Source organism: Danio aesculapii, chromosome 1 (assembly GCF_903798145.1).
Source record: "Danio aesculapii chromosome 1, fDanAes4.1, whole genome shotgun sequence".
Lineage (NCBI taxonomy): Eukaryota > Metazoa > Chordata > Actinopteri > Cypriniformes > Danionidae > Danio > Danio aesculapii.
In genome coordinates this window covers 46,467,598-46,488,303 of record NC_079435.1, presented here as the reverse complement: position 1 = coordinate 46,488,303, position 20,706 = coordinate 46,467,598, and the positions used below count along the sequence as shown (strand labels likewise).

The 20,706-nt window shown below is 36.3% G+C and overlaps 2 protein-coding genes across 4 annotated transcripts; one reads left to right on the top strand and one right to left on the bottom strand.

Annotated features, from left to right (window-relative positions):
- Positions 1 to 6,195: 6,195 nt before the first annotated feature.
- Positions 6,196 to 8,383, top strand: LOC130215466 (uncharacterized). 3 transcript variants are annotated; one of them, XM_056447373.1, is made up of 5 exons: positions 6,196 to 6,357; positions 6,436 to 6,816; positions 7,389 to 7,550; positions 8,059 to 8,102; positions 8,212 to 8,383. In XM_056447373.1, the coding sequence occupies exons 1-5, from the start codon at positions 6,327 to 6,329 to the stop codon at positions 8,323 to 8,325; spliced, it is 732 nt and encodes a 243-aa protein (XP_056303348.1). In that variant the 5' UTR covers positions 6,196 to 6,326; the 3' UTR covers positions 8,326 to 8,383. The 3 variants fall into 3 exon arrangements, with proteins under 3 accessions (XP_056303348.1, XP_056303424.1, XP_056303282.1); XM_056447449.1 differs by having other exon boundaries at positions 6,196 to 6,816; positions 7,392 to 7,550; XM_056447307.1 differs by having other exon boundaries at positions 6,196 to 6,816.
- A 3,108-nt stretch (positions 8,384 to 11,491) lies between these two features.
- On the bottom strand, positions 11,492 to 19,842 carry LOC130215336 (serine/threonine-protein kinase pim-3-like). The gene is made up of 8 exons (XM_056447225.1): positions 19,775 to 19,842; positions 14,392 to 14,441; positions 13,905 to 14,162; positions 13,705 to 13,787; positions 13,541 to 13,591; positions 13,096 to 13,468; positions 12,792 to 12,971; positions 11,492 to 11,571 (listed from the first exon to the last, which is right to left on the bottom strand). The coding sequence occupies exons 1-8, from the start codon at positions 19,840 to 19,842 to the stop codon at positions 11,492 to 11,494; spliced, it is 1,143 nt and encodes a 380-aa protein (XP_056303200.1).
- Between the last annotated feature and the right edge of the window lie 864 nt (positions 19,843 to 20,706).

The window sequence follows — 20,706 nt, the reverse complement described above, 5'->3', positions numbered from 1 at the left end:
CTATATAATAGAAGTGTCAGTATCATTCTATACTATTTATGTCCTAGTAAGATCACTATGCTCAATTTGCAATTCAGTTATTATTTTAACACCTTTTTGAGATTTGTAACTCGTAAAAGAATAGAAAACAAAGCAATCAAATATTTATCTCTTGAGCATTTAATGCTAATTCAGCTAATCAATATACAGCTATAAAAAAGAGACTACTTTAAATGTTTTGGGTCAGTTTTTTCTTCTTCTTAATTTTTAAAGACATTTATTCTGTCTATCAACGTGAAAAAGAAAAAGAGAAAAAAGAGTTACATTGTTAAATATTTATTAAAATTTTAAATAACTGCTTTCTTAATGTATGTAGTTTTAAATGAAATTATTACACCAGTCATTATTGCTTTTATTACTATTACCAGTAATAATAATAATAACAATAATAACAATAATGATAATAATTAATATTAGAGTGATTTCTGAAGACTGGAGTAATAAAGCAGAAAATTAATCTTTAAAATCCAAATGATTAAACTAAATTACAAACTACTTTTTAACAGTTATTTTATAGTGCAATAACAAATTCTCAATTTTACAATTTGTGCTGTATATTTGATTAAATAAATAGGGGAGCAGAATAAGCTTATTTTAAAACATTTAAAAACCATACTGACCCCAAACTTTTGATAATATAAATATATATTATAAAATATATATATATGTATATACATATATACACTCTCACCGGCCACTTTATTAGGTACACCAGTCCAACTGCTTGTTAACACAAATTTCTAATAAGGCACATGACAGCAACTCAATGCATTTAGGCATGTAGACATGGTCAAGACGATCTGCTGCAGTTCAAACCGAGCATCAGAATGGGAAAGAAAGGTGATTTAAGTAACTTTGAATGTGGCATGGTTGTTGGTGCCAGACAGGCTGGTCTCTAGGGTTTACAAAAAATGGTCTGAAAAAGGGAAATATCCAGTGAGCGGCAGTTCTGTGGGCTCAAATGCCTTGTTGATGCCAGCGGTCAGAAGGGAACTCAAATTATCACTCGTTACAACCCAGGTATGCAGAAGAGCATCTCTGAATGCACAACATGTTGAACTTGAGTTGGATGGGCTACAGCAGCAGAAGACCACACCAGGTGCCACTCCTGTCAGCTAAGAACAGGAAACTGAGGCTATAATTCACACAGGCTCACCAAAATTGCACAATAGAAGATTGGAAAAACGTTGCCTGGTCTGAGGAGTCTCGATTTCTGCTGCGACAGTGGGATGGTAGGGTCAGAATTGGCGTAAACAACATAAAGCATGGATCTATCCTGCCTTGTATCAAGATTCAGGCTTGTGGAGGTGGAGTAATGGTGTGGGGATATTTTCTTGCACACTTTGGGCCCATTAGTACCAATTGAGCATCATGTCAACATCCCTTTAACATCGTTTCCATCCTTTTATGACCACAGTGTACCCATCTTCTGATGGCTACTTCCAGCAGGATAACTTGTAAATCATCTCAGACTGGTTTCTTGAACATGACAATGAATTCACTGTACTCAAATGGCCTCCACAGTTACCAGATCCCAATCTAATAGAGCACCTTTGGGGTGTGGTGGAACGGGAGATGTGCATTATGAATGTGCAGCCGACAAATCTGCAGCAACTGCATGATGCTATCACGTCAATTTGGACCAAAATCTCAGAGGAATATTTCCAGTACCTTGTTGAATCTATGCCACGAAGGATTAAGGCAGTTCTGAAGGCAAAAGGGGGTCCAACCCGGTACTAGCAAGGTGTACCTAATAAAGTGGCCTTCGATTGTATATATTTAATAGTTTGAAGAGCTGATGACATTTGTTTAAAATTTCAGGCCAAAATTATCTTTCATTTCGACCATTTTATTCAGACAATAAAATGTTGATTGGTCAGAGTAACACATTAGAGTTTGTTGTGATGGAAAATGAGGAATGTTTCAACAAATATTGATTTCTCAAATCTTTTAAAGCAAAAAAAAAAATGCATTGAGATTGCTAAAAAATATATACATTTCTGATTGTACCTTTTTTATTATCTTATGCAAAAAAAAAAAATATATATATATTTTTTTTCTCAAACATATAACTATAAATTGTAAAGTTTTAGAGAAATTAAGAATTTTTGTTTCATTTTCTTTAGATTTTTAATTGTGCGTTTACCATTTTATAGTTGGAAAAAAAAAAAGTTAAATATAATTTAGAGGATAGCGATGTCGCCTCACAGCAAGAAGGACGCTGGTTCTCGGCTGGAGTCTCGGCTGGGCCAGTTGGCATTCGTGTGAGGAGTTGCACAAAGTCATGCGCTATAGGTTAATTGAATAAACTAAACTGGCTGTAGTGTATATGTGTGAATGTGAGAGTGTATGGGTGTTTTTCAGTACTGGGTTGCGGCTGGAAGGGCATCTGCTGCATAAAACATGCCTGAATAATTGGCGTTTCATTCTCTGTCCTGAATTAAAAGTGGTTTAGTGTGAAGTCTTTGCACACACACAGTAAGGGTCTGAATAACAGGATGTTGAAGTGTATTTCCTGTGTAAAATGATGTTTAGTTTAAAATGTTTGCAGTTTTCTTAAACTAGTTGCTTCTCTGAAGAAGACATTATTTTAAATTTAAATCTTAAAAGTCTCAAAAATATTTAAATAAGGCATTTCTCTTTTAAACGTGTTTTGGTCAAGAGTCCTGTCTGTTTTTTGTTAAATCAATATTATTTATTATTGTTGAGGAAGGGTGTTCAAAAGATTAATGTTAACCGCAAATGTTTCCATTCAGACTCATTGTGTGCATGAGTCTTGAACAGGACCGGACAGAGGCTGGTTAGTGTGTGTAAATGCTTATGTGGTGAGTTTGGGGTCAGATTGGTTTGTATGCATGCAGCGTCTGCAAAGCTTGATGTACAGTGAAAGTTTTTCTGTTCACTTCATTTCTTTAACAATATAGCACAAGCTTGTTAAACTGCAGATTTATTCATTTTATGTATGTGACTGCTGTAAACTAGTGTTTTATCAATTCATGTTGTAAACTAATTTGAGTGTCTCTAACTGTGTTTGGCAAATCATAAATGTATTAAAGATAAGGAACATGTTTGAGGAACATATTCATTTCAATAATTGAATTAATGTAAATAAACATATAAATAAATATACATGAAAAGTACAAAGTAAGTTTAAACATGAGATTGTGGCTATTTATCGATATCAATGGAACTGCAGTTTTATTTTACACTTCACCACATGGGGCAGAACATCTGTGTAGACACACTTCCAGTCTTTGTGCTTGACAATATGGACCTCAGCTGCCACAGGATATGAGCTTGTTTGTTGTGTGAAAGCAGTGTTATTTTTAACAAGCGTTTCTAGTGAAGAGACTTTGACCTGCTCAATTAAGGTCAAACCACAAATGTTTCCATAGACTTTGTGACAGTCCAGAATGTGTGCACATCTATCTATCTATCTATCTATCTATCTATCTATCTATCTATCTATCTATCTATCTATCTATCTATCTATCTATCTATCTATCTATCTATCTATCTATCTATCTATCTATCTATCTATCTATCTATCTATCTATCTATCTATCTATCTATCTATCTATATATCTGTCTGTCTGTCTGTCTGTCTGTCTGTCTGTCTGTCTTGTCCTTGTTTCATCATGCAATGTTTGAGAAGCTAATAATAATCATCATTTTTCTTCAATTGTATTGTTAAATTGTATAATATAATACTATATAATAATAATAATAATAAGAAATATAGCTGCAAGCAGCAATTATCGAGGCCAAGCAGCCCAGCGGCCACATCATAAACAAGCTAGAGCAACGGGAAAATTCTATAACTTTTTGGCAGTATGGTCTGAGCAAATTTGGTGGAAATGGGGCTAATGATCTATGGAGTTCAAAACAGCAAATTTTCAAACTAATTCAAGATGGTGGACTGGAAGTCTTGTCAATTAGGGAATAAATTATATCAATGTTCTCGGTATGATCGAAGGAATTTAGCAAGACCAGTCAGTTGATAAAATTTGTATGATTTCTGTTGATAGAAATTAATTGTTTATCAATTTTACACAGAAGGTAGAGCATACTGATGCGGTTTGGTCAAAGTCAGGTCTAAATCACACACTTTAAGTTTGGTTTCAATACTTCAAACCATTGCAGTGATTCAGCCTGTAATGTCATCTGGCAGCATTACATCAAGTTGCGCATGTGCTAAATGACATCAGAATATAGACATGAATGCCATAACTTTTGGTCTACATGATCTGAAGATGATCTGAATCAAATTTGGTGAAGATTGGATAAACAGTCTAGAAGGAGTTAAAAAAAGATTGGTTTCAACAAAATCAAAATGACACACAGGAAGTTTTGGCAGATTATGGCATAATTGGCATCTGTGTTGTCGACATGACCCAAGGAATAATTTGAGACCAACTTCACTAAAATAAGCATATGCAGTCAAAAGTTATTACCAAATTTGTAAGCTACATTGCAGTTTTTCTCAATTGCTTTGGTGCATTTCTCACAACACTATTTAGATTTGCACAACAGTTAATGTATTTCTTAAAACAATTAGTCATTTGTGCATGTTAAAGTAGCAGTTTCTCATTCCTTCCAACAAATTGCGAATGCTTTTGGACATGCATCAATTGCGTTCATACAACGCAACTCTGTTTTATAACATTATCATATGGACTTTTTTTCATCTTGATGACACTGACCCTTTCATTGACATGAATACTTGCTTTTGTGGAATGAGCTATCCATTTTGAGTAAGTGATGCGCTTTTGCAGGTTATCAACAAGGTTTAGCAGTTTGTACTAATTGTTTTGAGAAATGCATTAATTGCCATGCAAATGTAAATAGTGTTGTGAGAAATGCACCAAAGCAACTGAGAAAAACTGTAATAATGGCTAATGAATGTCTTATAAATGTTGCCCCATAGGTGGCGCTGTGATCATATTTTTTACACCTAAAATTTGGTCTCATTATCTTGATCATAGAGAGACAGCCTCAGATGTAGTTTGGTATCACGCCATCATGTTTGTCAGTGCAGTAAACAAAAACCGTTTCACCTATCAACACAAATTCAATAATGTTTTGTCAGCATGATCTGAAGATCATCTGAGCCAAATTTGGTGCAAATCAGCCAAACGATTTAAGAGGAGTTTGAAAAAATAGGTTTTTGACTTAAGGCTAGACGGTGGACAGGAAGTTCAGTTAATTAAGGCATATTTAGTATTGATATTCTCAGGACAACCCAAGGAATGTATCAAGACAAGTTTCATAACAATATGCAAAATTAGTCACAAGTTATTAGCATTTTTAGAAATATTGTTATAATGTTTGGCTAAAATGTGGCGCTGTGATGAAACTTTTTGAGCGCTTCAGGGCACAGTCCCGAAGACACATACCAACTTTCATAACAATTTGCAAATGCGTCCATAAAATATAGCAATTTTTGGCTTAATTCAAAATGGCTGACCTGGGAAAATCAGACATCATTCGACTCGGCATGTTGACTCTGCAATTTTATATATATTTGGACAGGGAGGGTTGAGAAGTTATAAGCAAAATGAGACAACACACACCAAGTTGGTGTAAATACGTTACTGAGATAACACCTTAAGTAATTTTTTTTTAAGCTCTACGTTACATTTTCTTTTAAAGTTAATCGAAAACAGTTAATCAACTTGAAGTCCATAACTTTTGGTCAGCATGGTCTGTAGATCATGTGAATCAATTTTTGGTGAAAATCTGACAAACTGCTCAGGATGATTTAGTACAAATAGTTTTTGCAATGGGTCCGTTTGAATTTGCTTGAGCCAAGGAATCAGAAGGAAAAAGAATTTTGATTGTAGTCCATTCGGTTCAAAATAAGACCCTATTATTATCACACAGGACGACCATATTTGTAATCTTATCTTTAAGATATGTTCTTTGCTTGTAGGAAGCACAGGAAACCACAACCATGTGATTATATATGTGCATTGTGTGCAGTTTTTGCAGAGAGCACACAAATGTATTAGAATGATTTGCGGTTTTCACACCTACACATGCCTCAAATGACTACATTCTTATGCACATGTGCATGTGTGTCGGTCAATCAATCAGTTTGCAAAAGTTTTACAAAAAAACAAAAACACATTTTTTTTTATCCTGGTTGTGAGAAACTAGACAAGATCATTTCCGATCCTTATCAAAACCCTTTAGAAGAAACCCATCCCACCACCAGAAAGAGAGTCATCCAATCAGACAAGAGCAGCTAACCACACTGAAGACCCTCACATTCAGCAGTCACTGAGATGGAGAGACTAACAGTCGTCATACTTCTGTGTAAGTCCACTTATTAGTGTTGTAAATGTTGTGCTTTATTCTTTATGAGGTCAATTATTTCACCTGTTTGTTCTGCAGGTGTTTTGTTGTGTGAAGAGCAGAAAGTGTTTGGGACAGAAGTGAACATGAGAGTTAAACCAGGAGAAAGCGTCACTCTCTACTGTGACTGTGCTCTACCGTTTGGGTCTCACAATGTCTGGATGAGAAACTGCTCGCATGAGAATCAGCCGTCTCTGTTGATTGATCCCCCAAAACTCTTCCTAGAGACGTTTCCACGGTTCAGTTTCCTGCTCAACAGCTCCAGTAACTCCTATGATCTGCATATAGAGAATGTCAGTGTCTCTGATGAAGGACTTTACTACTGTGCGGAAAGAAAGAAGACATTTATAGATGTAGACGGCGTCAACACAAAATATGTGTATGAATATGGGAACAAAACAACTCGACTAGCTGTCCTGGGTGAGGAGATATTCCTGCTGTGGCTCATCTAAAGCTTTTATGCATGTTGGTAAATTCAGTGTGATTGAGAATTTCTCAGTGTGTCTGAAATGTAAATCTGATATAAATAATCCTAAAGTAGGGGTAATTCACCATTACTAACTCTAATAATTCTGATCTGTTATCACTCACTCTCTCTAAAATTGCTCTAATCCTGTTTAGTTTTTTAGTTCAAGACACAAATGATAACAGAATCAGATAGTTTGATAAATGATGGTCACCTGAGTGGTTTCTGGTTTCCACTGACTGACTATAGAAATTAAAGGATTCCTGAAATGTTTTATTATTTTGTGTTCAACTCATGGTTTGGAGCAAATGGAAAGTGAAAAACTGAAGACAGAATTGAAATTAATTCCTTCAACAACTGATTAATGCCATTAAATGGCCTAAACATTATAATTAAAATAGAAAAGATCTTACTTATATAATGTCTGTAAAATAATATATAAGACGATGTCCTCTAAAGTTAGATGTTATGGACGCTTCAGAAACTCTTCATTTGTATATTCAGTCTTGTGTGTTTTATTTATCAGCAGATTCTGCACATGAGTCCACCATCGCCTCCACTTCTCCTCCAGTGTCAGAGTGTGTTTTCTGCTGGACGCTGCTGTTGAGTGTGTGTCCGGTGTGTGTTCTCCTCTCCTCACTGCTGTCCTCCATCTGTGTTTACTGCTTCTGTCGTCCTCAAACTACAGGTAGAGCTCATCGACACATTTACATTCATGTTGAACAAATCAGTGAATCTGTAGAGCATTTTTAAACATTTGTTCTTTTAGCTTTTAACATTTTGACTATAATCGTAATTATTAGACTTTTACACATGAGAAAATACAGTAATTTATAGTAAATACTGGAGTGTTTTTCAACCATTCCACTGTAAATTGTGTTATACTGTACTGTATATTATAGTATTTACAAAACTGTTCATGAATGCTGCAGCAGAATATGAACCTACAACTACTGATCAACCGGGACAAATACTGTAGTATACTTTAGTTTTTACTACAGTAAACTGTGGTGTATAGTAGCATTAAGTGCAGTATTGGTTTGTTAACATTACTATAGTTGTTGCATAACCACAGAAACTATAGAATTACCACAACAGATTAATTCAGTCCTTTACTAAAGTATAGATCAAAAACACTTTAGTATTTACTATAAATTACTACAGTATATTAATCGGCTTCATTTTGTGTGTTGTAGGTTCTGACATGAGTGCTGAAATTCTTAAAGCAAATGTTTTTATGGTAACTATTTTATATTCTTTTTCTCTTGACCATTTCAAAGATGAATTGTAGACTGATGTGGTTTTTGACTAGTTTATATGATCCTTTCTCTCCTTGTCAATCATTTCAGGCAGATTGTCTGGAGAAACATCAGTGTGAGGCGAGTAAGACTGGAAAGATCTGCGTCCACACTGAAGTCTCTTATAGACGACTGACATCTAAACATCCCTACACCAACATCTGACACATGAACTGCTCTTAGTCTACTTTCTGTCTTATTTCTGATCGAGTTTGATCATTAGACATGTTTTTACAGTATTACCTATTACAATCAAATGTCTCTAAATGAATAGTTTGATCCACTGATTCTTTAGGATTTAACATTTTATTTTTTGACAATATTAATGTGTCCAAAGACTGTTCAATAAGAGTGTATGTGTTATTAAGAAAAACACTTTGTTAATAACAGGACAGGGCTGTGTATGTTTATAGCTGTAGATCATCTGCATATCTCAAAATAAATTAGCATGTAAATGTTCACTCATGAATGATCACTTTTATTTTCAAATATTAACACAAAAATATGTAATAGTTATTAGCGTCTGTGAACCAATGACTGCTGTGAACATGAATAAAGCTTAAAGAGGGAGTCACGAACAATGGCTCCATCTGGTGGCTAATAGCTGAAGGGACGTCAAAGCTACTTGTCAAGACCACTTGTCCATCTGCGTTGTCTTGACCATCCAGTTTATATGACGATGATAGTTTTTATGATTCTGTATTAGAAAAAAAGTCTGACCGGTTCTTTACTTTTGTATTCTTATTTTATTCATCAAAAACAAAACAAACAGCAACAATAAACTACACATATGATGTGTTCAGATTTAAGTAAGATTGGATTAAGACTTTAATAATAATAAATATTAAAAATAATGTAAACACACTTGTTCAAGCTCAAACTGGTACACAAAGTTCTTATTGTTCGTGATGTAAAATATACAGATGATCAGTACTAAATCCAATATCAGCCTAGTATTTTACCCAGTCTACTTCATCATAAGTGATAAGAAAGAACAAGCATGAATATAGTCAAGATTCGTGCCCTAGAAATCCTGACTCCATTTGTCCTATATAGTAGGAAATTACAGTACGTGATTTTGAGCCAGCCATCATTACAGTACACTGATGTAGAAATGTACTGTAGTCATTTAGTGCAAGAGTTATTCTGTTAAATGCCACAGGATGTGAGAAGAGCTTTTCATGTGTGACTGAAGTGTTAGTTATGGTGATGGAGAGAGTCCACCCTGCTCTTTGTTTTTCTAGGGTACAACCCAAACCACAAATGTTTCCAGTGGCCTTTGTCACGGTCCTCTTGTGAATGTTTACGTCTCTGTATTTATGAGTTTTGATCAAGTTAAAATTATATGTTTGATATTTTTCACTTTCAGATTCTGTGTTTACAATTTAGTAAATTTCTCATTTCATGTCAAATCCAGACTGATCAAATACACACTGTAACTCTGATACACATTATTCATTTACATTTAACAGTAGATTATCAGTGATTAACAGTGTCTGTAGATTATCACCAGGCCCACCATACTAGCACACTTTATCAATAAATGAATCAATCAATCAATTATAATAAAACTGACCATGATCGCTCTTGTTTCACCATGGATTTTTAGACAAGCTAAAACAGGAAACCACAGCCTCGTGATTGTGTCAGTGCACTAGTTGTGACTTGAGCTTGTATAGAGAGCACATATGGAATGGAAAGCTTTGCGGTTACAGACAAAAGCAAAAATAAGTTTCTAGCAACTTTTAAAGACCAACAGCAAAAGAAACTTTGAGTAAATATATTCATTCTGGAGGTTTAGAAGCCAAAGAAAACAATAAGCATGTAGATGAACGATGCGAAACAAGAAACTCATAAAGACGCTCAACACTTCAGGTCATCTCCATTACAACATTAAATATCACATTGTCCAAAACAAAAGTCCCAACAATTTATGAAACGGAGTTCACTCTTGCATTTTATAATTAAACTTGAACATCTAAAAGAGCTTTTAAAGTGTGTTTAAAAGGAACAGATGAGAGGGAACAGACCAGATTATAACCCTAAAAACAAAACAACATTCAGAGCTCTTCCACAGAGATCCCTCCCACCACAATGAACCGGACCCTTCACTCAGCAGCTGAAGACCCTCACATTCACAGTCTCTGAAATGGAGCGAGCGAGACTTACAGTCATCATACTTCTGTGTGAGTCAATATTTCTGTGTGTTTGAATGTCGTGATGTGTTCTTTATGATGTGCTAGAGATTTAATACACACTCTTGCATTTGTTCTGCAGGTGTTTTGTTGTGTGAAGAGCAGAAAGTGTTTGGGACAGAAGTGAACATGAGAGTAAAACCAGGAGAAAGCGTCACTCTCTACTGTGCTTTACCTTCTGGATCAGACATTATTTGGATGAGAAACTGCTCACATGAGAATCATCCATCTCTGTCAATAGATCGCTCAACACTCTTCAAGGAGACGTTTCCACGGTTCAGTTTTGTGCCCAACAGCTCCAGTAACTCCTATGATCTGCATATAGAGAATGTCAGTGTCTCTGATGAGGGACTTTACTACTGTGGGAAAAGAGAAACAAAAATATATAAAAATGAACAAGGAATCAAACCAAACACTGAGTATAAATATGGAAACAAGACAACCAGACTGTCTGTCCTGGGTGAGAAACAACTGCTGCTTTCATTGCTTTGTTTTGTGTAGACAAATTCTTTAAATGTGTTTCTAATATAGCTGATGAAGAGACATGCAAACATCTACAGTGTAAATTATAGTGTCATTTATTCTAATAATAGTGTAAATTATAGTTTATCTCCTTATAATATAGTTGTGCTTTAATGAAAAGTTTATATGTTTACCAAAGCTTTATTATTTTAATGTTATTTTAATTAATTTTCATGATAATTAATGCAGTCCTGCAAATAAATAAGCAACACAATCCTGCAGCCATAGTCCACCTTTAAATACAGAAATAATGTATATTTAAAAATATATTAGTAAAATAAGTCTATCTATAATTTTATAATTAGTTTTTTAAAGAGAATCTTAGTTTCTAATAATATTTTAAATTAAATTAACAGCAAATTAATTATATTTTGTAAAACGATGATTTATAATGTGTTTTTATATCAGAATCTTTACCTCCTGATTTTCTAACCACTTTTATCAAATTCATTAGAGTTAAACTCATATTTTTCATTATTTTGAGTTGTGTAATCAGTAAGATAAAATAAAATCAATGTATTTTTTTTATTTACTTTAAACATGGCCTATTGTTCATTTTAGAGCAAGAGTCTCCTTGTGCTGAACGGTTTAACAGCACCTCCACATCACCTGCATCACAGTGTGTTTTCTGCTGGAATCTGCTGTTCAGTGTGTGTTCGGTGTGTGTTCTCTTCTCCATCTGCGTCTACTGCCTCTGTCACAAGAAAACTACAGGTAATCATTTACTCCTGAACACTTTTATGGCCTTAGACTGCCTGCCTTAGATTTCATGATGAACCAAATGTGAATTATTCTTATGTTTTGTTAATTTCCTGTAGGTTCTGCATATGAGAACAGACATGTTGAGGTATGAGCACATTTTGAGAATAATTTTAATATATTTTATTCACACTTGTTTGGCAGCAACATAAATTACATCAGTATATTATAATATAATATAATATAATATAATATAATATAATATAATATAATATAATATAATATAGTTTTTTTATTTGTTTATTAATTTAATGAAATAAATTCTGTTTCAGGCTGGTGATGAAGTGTGTTATGCTTCATTAGACATGCCTTCCACACAGCAACAAAGGCAGAGAAATAAAAGAGTTCAGAGTTCAGACTTCAGTATTTATTCTAATGTCAGAACCAGCAGAATGTAAAGTCGAGTAAACTAAAGTAATTGTTCTAATATGCAATATGTGCTTTTACAATAGAGTGTTAATGGCAGTGTTCTGGTATCTGCATTTGATTTTTTTAAACCTCAAAATACAGTCTTGATTGTTCAGAATGTATAAATGTGTGTGAAGCATGAATATCTGACACTGCTTTCTTCGAAATATCTTCTTTTGTGCAAACTCAAAGATTTGGAGCCACTTGAGTTTGAGTAAACAGTGAGTAAATCTGGATTTCTGTCTAAACTCTCCCTTTATTTGAGCTCTCTCCAGTCACTCTAGAAGACGCTACACCTGAATTATTTTTCTAAATAATAAGTTTATTATTAAAATCTCTATTAACATTAAAGTCATCTGAAGCGGTGGGTTAGTGCAGGTGAGGGGGCGCTGGGTGAGTCTGCCATTAGTTTATGCCCACTCCTCATTCTGCAGGTGATCAGGAAGCAGTTCTCTGCACTTCCTGTGTAACTCTTGCTCACCCTACACAAATCATTAAGATCATTAATCCAGACTGACCCTAACAACACAATCAAAGCCATGAGTGCGTCACTCAGATAAGTGTCATGTCACTGGCCACCTGCTCACTGTAACCAGGGATGGCGCTCAATATCGTCCAAACTGGGCCGATCAGCCGCTACTGGACTGAGACACCAGCGAATCAGCTGACGGCACTCTGATACACACAACACCGTCTTCAGAAACACAGAGCAACACACTTCTGCTGATCTCTCAGTGAGTCTCTTACCTGTTGACAGATTTCTGGGGAAGGTCAGTTTGCTTCTGGACGTGACCCTCAGTGCACCTCTGAACGGGAAACGGTCGCACAGGATGTTGAAGAGGGTCACTCCTACTGACCACACAGTAGCTGGAGCCGCATGATAGCGCTGTCTGCAGAACCACTCAGGTGGAGCGTATTGAAGAGTTCCTAAGATGCACAAGGAGACACAAACACTCGTTCAAAACACTCCAGTACACACAAATTCCCTTTGGTGGATCATCAAAAGCTCACAAACACCCACAGAGTGTTTCCTTCTGTAACACAAACCCACCTGAGAAGTATTTGTAGGCCGAGCGCTTGAGCAGATCTCCACAGCCGAAGTCCAGCAACTTGATGTCCTGGGACTCTGTGGAGATCAGCAGGTTCTCTGGCTTGACGTCCCGGTGCAGGACTCCGCGGCTCTCGCAGTGTTTCAGAGCCGCGATCAGCTGCACCAGCACTTTCTTGGCCAGACGCTCATCCAGACAGCCGTTCTCCTCACAGAAGCTTTGGAGGTCTTGGCAGGGATCCGGACGCTCCAGGATCAGGATGTAGCGTCTGGGACGATCAAACCAGTCTAGCAGCTGCAGGACATTGGGGCAGGCAGGAGCTGAAGTGACGCGGGTCATCAGTGCCACCTCCAGCGGCAGCCGACCCTGACCTTCCTGCAGGACAAATGATTGGATTCAGAACCCAATGAAACATCAAACACAACAACAGGATCACACTGAACTCACAACTCTCAGTCTCCTCTCTGTCCGCTCTTTAGACACATACTTGATGGCGACCTGTAGACAGATAAAGCATAACAAATCACACCTGCCTGAGCATCACACATCACATTTACTGATATCAGCATTTCTAAAGGCTGTTTGAATGAAGAGCGGAGAAAACGTCTTACTGGCAGTCCATCAGACCTGCGCATCCCAGCAAACACAGAGCCAAATCCACCTTCTCCCAGCAGTGGGCCCTTTTCATACGCGTCTGCAACACAGAGGAGCAGTAGAAATGTGTGTTCAAAGAAAACATGCTGCAGTAGAGAAAACTGTACAAGAGCATTAATGAAACATCATGATCACTTCTTGAATAAGCCATTCTGACCTCTGCAAGAACGTTTGAAAGCTCTTCTAGATGAGGTGGACAGACATTCATCTTCTGGCGTTTGCTGGCTGCCACTCTGCCGCTTCCTCTTCCTGTTACCCTGATCTGTGGATACAGACTCGGCCAACAGGGAAGGCAAAGGTGCGAGAAATCCATCAAGCTCTTGGCTCACGGTCTGGGTTTCACCATCACCATCATGTGTCCAGACGTCCTGAACAGCTGCCTGGATGAAAGCAGTACTCCTGGATCTGGAGCGGCCTGAGGCAACAACAAAACAAGTTTATTATAAGATTAAAAGAATTAATCAACAATCAATTTTAGTAGCAGCATATACAGAAAATAAAAGACATCTGATCACTTATAGCTGGGAACAGTTGTGTTGAAATGGCTTCATTTGTACTAGTTTATTTACATCACATTTCCCCCAAATATTATACAACATCATATTATGATTGACAATAAACAGATATAAATCTAATTCACTCACTGCGGTTTTCACCCATCTGACAAACTCCTCCAAACTCCAGCAAACCTGAAAACAAGAACAAAGATAAAATACAAATAAAAATGTTAATAAAAACAATAAAAACAAAATAAAAATAAAAAAACACAACAAAAGAGCAACAAAACGTGTCAAAAGGAATAATTTCAGCTCTGAGCGTCGATCTCCTTATAAAATAAAAGTCTTCTGTCAGAAATCCTCTGGTCTCCTTGAAGAATTGCAGTATCAGCACAGAAATCCTCAGCAAATGTCTCAGAAATTCGCCTCTCCTCAATCAACAGACAGCGGCGAGTCTCGGTGTTTATATATTGAGTCACCTCATAACCATAGCTCATAACACGCGTTGCTATAGCAACCACAATTTGAATCGTTAATCTGAAACAACGATACATCTCATCTAAACATATAAATAATATTAAATAGGTATTAATTATAATTAATATAGTAATAATAATAATTATTATAATAATATTACATTTAAATCAACTCATGTATAACTCACGAAACTGTAATAATGCTAAAAGAGCAGAACTCATTTTGACTATCGTTCATATTTCTTTCAAATTTAATATTTCTGTCATATTTAGCAAATAATTAAATTCAAATAATAAATTTCACTCAAATATTTTTTCTCAAACAATGTCAATGCAATTCTATTCTAGTTGATTTTACGTACAGTGTTAACTGCTCATAAAGATATTAGGAATATAAGTATAAGTTCAAAATGGTTTATTATTGTAAACAATAAAAAGTAAATTATATCGCTTACCATTTCTTAGTTCACCACAATTTCAGATCACATGACCGTACAGTCATGTTTATGTAACGTTACCCCATTTGCTCTTGTTTTCATAATATTAATATTATTATTGAATTATCATTAATGTTTTCGATATTTTGGTTGAATGTGAAGGTTTTCTAAGGGCCTTTGTGTACACTCAACGGCTAGAGTAGTGAAAACATTCACGCGCCGAATGAATTCCAGCGTCTGACCACAAGATGGCGTCCACAGCGGAAAAGGTGCAAGTTTCGAAATACATTATTTTTCGTTTGTATGAATTTAAATACCTGTTTTCATTACTAATATACAGCTTGCAATATGTTAAATTACAATCACAATGTCTGTCCAAGAAAACAAAACAAACAGAACAGCAACCTTAAACAATTAACCTATAAGTTAGCCAATGACAATTAGCCTAGAAATTAGCATAGAATTTTCCTATCTAGCTTTTTTTGTTTATGTTAAAAATAAATACATAACGGATTCTTTTTAGAAAACATCTCTCTTTTGTCATTACGTTTGATGATTTAATTTCGTTCTTCTGAGCTTTTGTAAGTGCATATTGTGCATCGAAGCGGCCTGATTTGACACACTAGTTTACAGTAGTAAAAAGATATCAAACGTAAACAGGATTCTATTTTTTTTATTCATAAAATGAAATGATTAGTAATATGATTCATTTACTATATTAAAGTAAATTTGTTTTTAATCTTATATTATGTCAGGGACAGGGTCCTAAATGGTTCTGCCTGCAGCCAACATCAGTTTCAGGCTCAGTGCTGTGTTTCTTCTTCTTCTTCTTTGTCTTACTGATGCTGCTGGTGCAGTGATGTTGCAGTTGCTGTAAAAAGCTAGGCGAGAACATAAACCACAAGTGTTCCATTCAGGCATGAATGTCCTAAATGTGACTGAATGTCCTAAAAGTGTTTGTGGTCAAGCTGGTGATCTTGCATGCTCAACACACACATCAATGCATGTGAAAATCTATGGTAAGACAAAAACAGAAAGAAGCAGAGTAAGAAAATATTTAGTGCAAGCTGCAGCTGTAAATGTTGCTTTATTACTTTCATAACTTAGAATTGTTGAGAAACTGAAGACTGCACAAGTCTGATTTATTAAAATACATACCATGAATCATGAACAGTGTAAAGAGCACACAACTGTGGTTTGGTTTATTTAAAGAAGAGCAGAGCAATGCAACATATACTGTAAGTGTGCAACATTTGACATTTTAAATCAAATGGTAAAAATCATTCAAGCACCATAATTACTTTCGCAAACAAAATTTCTTTTCATAAAGCAATTCAATCTGTTTGTGTTTTCTATTATGTTTTAATTACTACATTTGACCTTCTTTAGTTCTTGAGAAATGACAGTATCTGTTCACTGATCAGGCACATATGAAATGTAATGAATTTAATGTGAAAATAGAGTTTAGTGTGGAGTAAATTCAGAACAATGGACAGCTCCCTGCAGTGCTCAACTGACTGAACCATTTTAGATTAGATTAGATTAAACTTTATTGTCATTACACATGTACAAGTACAAGGCAACGGAATGCAGTTTAGGTCTAACCAGCAGTGCAATAGCAGCAAGTGCAGGATACAGGTATAAGTTATAAAGTGCAGTTATAGAAAAAACTATGGTGATATTTACAGATGGATGTACTATGAACATTATGTACAGGTTGGATTAGCTATGAACAGAGATTTACAATAAATTAATATATGTACAGGTTGCTATTGATAATCAGATGTGTGCATATAGATAAACATAATTACAAATGTCCATGCAGTGGGTATGTACAGTTCAAATAAATGAATGAATCAGTGCAATGTAGTGCAATGAATATGTGCAATTTTTAAGTATGCAAATGTTAAATAGTGCAGTGATTTTGAGGAGTATAAGTTAGAGGAGTGTGGTGGGTGTATTTGGGGGGCAGAGTTCAGAAGGGAGATAGCTCTGGGGAAAAAGCTGTACCTCAGTCTGCTGGTTTTTGTCCGGGGGAGCGTGAAGCGCCTGCTGGAAGGCAGGAGAGAAAACAGTCTGTGAGCAGGGTGAGAGGTGTCCTTAAGAATACTGCGTGCTCTGCGCAGACACTGTTTCTTCTGGATGTCCTCTATGGCTGGCAGTGTGGTCCCTGTGATGCGTTGGGCAGTTTTCACCACCCGCTACAGTGCCTTATGCTCAGCAACAGAGCAGCTTCCATACCAGACTGTGACACAGTTGGTCAGGATGGTTTCTATTGTGCAGCGGTAGAAGTTCACCAAGACGGCTGATGAAAGCTGGTTCTTCTTAAGTTGCTTTAAGAAAAATAGGCGCTGGTGAGCCTTATTGACCAGGCTGGTGGTGTTGGTGGTCCAGGAAAGGTCCTTGTGGTCAGATGCTGTATTTCCTCCCTGTGGGCAGTCTCATCATTGTTGCTGATTAGACCAATCACTGTGGTGTCATCTGCAAATTTGATGATGGTGTTGGATCTGTTCACAGGCCTACAGTCGATGGTAAAAAGGGAGTAGAGGAAGGGGCTCAGCACACAGCCCTGTGGTACACCAGTGTTGAGTGTGACGGTGGTGGAGCAGATGTGGCCTGATCTAACATTCTGAGGTCTGTTAGTCAGAAAGTCCATAACCCAGTTGCAGAGATACGTGTCGATATCCAGGTCTCTAAGTTTGATCATTAAGCAGGAAGATATGCTACATTTTAGCTGGAGGATATGCTACAGAGATGTTTAATTACTGCTGAATAATTGCTGGAAATGTTAAATATTGAAAATCTAACCCATCAATAGTGATGACTAATTAAATATTTATTTTATAATTAATTAAAATTAAATGCAATTACATTTAAAAACCTTGAGTTTCTGTCCTTGACGATTGGGTTGTCTTGGTCCTAACCTTCGAACACCACCCGTTCCACAATGCACCGGCCCCTTACGACTCCCCCTGTAGGTGGTGGGCCCGCACGAGGAGGTGTTCCAGGCATGTCCCACCGGGAGGAGGCCTTGGGGAAGACCCAGGACACGCTGGAGGGACTATGTCTCTCGGCTGGCCTGGGAATGAAAATGATGATGAAGATGACATTAAAAAACCCTGTTGGGCTTATTTGCTCTTAGACATCCTTTAATAATTATATTTCTTTTAAAGTAATACAGTTTAGTTAATCTTAATAAAAAGGAAACACTGAGTTTGTATAATCCTTTCTTTTTGTAATTGAACACTCACTTTACAGCTCTTCATCTCTCAGAAAACTCCCTCATTAAACAAATAGTTGCCCTCGCGCACATTAATCAATACACAAGACTGAAGAAAGCCTAATGGAAAATCTGTGCTTTGTGACAATGATCTAAGAGATCTGATCAGATCAGTGAAATGCAAAAGCTAATGTGAAGAGGATGTACTGTACAGGCTCTGAACGGGGCTTGTGGGTTTCCTGTTTTGACATGTTCAGATGCTGTTCCTTCATCGCTTCCAGTTTTGACCTATTAAACTGAACAAACATAAAAACCCTCAATTATAGCAGCAACACAAAGAAAAAGATCAATTATATTATTTCATTCCAGTGTAAAAGACATATTTTAGTGATTATAATCAAACATTTCTGATGCCGACTCTATCTGTGGTCATACAAACTAAATCTGTCTCTGTTTACTGATGAAAGGCAGTATTTTTATTTCCTGTTGACTTCATTTTATTTAATGAGTTAATCAAGTGCCGGATTCACAAAGCCAAAGATATGTGTGTTCATTGTACATCAAAGAATAACCCAATGGGAAGCCAACCCCTCCTGACGCAGGATGTTTTTAAGTAAAACTTTCCATTGACGTGAACCAATCAGATAAGAGCCGTTGGTCTGCATGAAGGCCCTCAGCAGTGTCAGTAATTCACAATCACTCACTGCCATGGAGAGGCCACGACTTGCTCTCATCGCACTCATATGTAAGAATAATTATACTTGAACTGCTTTGAGATTTAAATAAATAATTATTCCAATAATATTCTCAGTGTTATTTGTCTGCTTTTATAGTTATTTTAATCGGTCGCAAACAAATGTCTGGAGAAGAAGTGGAGATGATCGTCACAGCTGGAGAAAACATCACTCTCTACTGTGATCGCTCTGTTATTCATGGCTTCATGATTGTGTGGATAAGAAACTGCTCTCATGAAAACCAGCCCTCTTTAGTAATGGATTATAGGATATTTGATACAATTGAGCATTTCAGCTTCATCCACAACCCTGCCAGTAATTCCCATGATCTACACATTACTAACATCAGTGTCTCTGATCTGGGCCTGTACTACTGTGCAAATGTTAAAAACTCCATAAATAAGGATGAAAGAGGCGTCATCTCTGGATCTGCAGTGTACTATAATGGAAACAGAACAACACGTCTCTCTTATGCAGGTAAGAAAAAACTTCTGCTGGTTGTTTTGTCTCTGCTTATGTAGTTTCTGGAGAGCTTTTCAAGACGCAAGACAAACAGAACAAACATATTTTAATGATCATTCATTGATTTATTTGTGTTTGTTTTATTTTGAGAAAGAGACGTCCTGTTCTGAGCTCTTGAACAGCACCTCCACTCCTGGTGTCTCAGAGTGTGTTTTCTGCTGGAATCTGCTGTTCAGTGTGTGTTCGGTGTGTGTTCTCCTCTTCTCCATCTGTGTCTACTGCCTCTGTCAGAAGAAAACTACAGGTAATCTTCACAGATTAATACACTTTGCTGCCTGGTTTAATATACAGAGAGGTAGTTTTGTCAGTAAGCTCTGTTTTGATCAACAAGGCATTTCTTTTAAAAGGTACAAACTTAAAAGCATTGTATTTGCATAACTTTAATGATGGAATTGTACAGTTAAGGCAAAAATACTAGCTTCATGTTTATTTATTTTCATTTGAATGATTATTAACCACAAATTGTAATATTACTTAAGACCAATAAAAAGGAACTTTTAACACAGAAATGCTGGACTACTTTAAAGTATGAACACGTACAGCACTCAATACGTCGTCAGAGCTCCCTTAACATGAATTACTTCAGCAATGTGACATGACATGGAGGTGATCAGTCTGTGGCACTGCTGAGGTGTTATGAAGCTCTGATAGCAGCCTTCAGCTCTGATAATGGTGTTTGTCTGGTGTCTCACATCTTCCTCTTCACAATTTCACATAGATTCTCTATGAATTTTAGGTCCGGCAAGTTTGGTGGTCAATTAAGCACTGGGATCCATTATCTTTAACCAACCAGGTGTTAGTACTTTTGGCAGTGTGTGCAGGTTTCATGTCCTGCTGGACAGTCAAATCAGCATCTTCATTAAGCTGCGCTGCAAAAAAATGCCTTTCGTACTTAGATTTTTTGTCTTGTTTTTAGTATAACATATTAAAAAACATATTGTCTTTTTTAAAAATAATATGCCAAAATTATAATAGTTTTTCCTTAAAGCAGATGCCATTGGGGTAAGCAAAATTATAACATATCAGGTTATTTTGCTTACCTCATTGGGAGATTATTATTATTATTATTATTA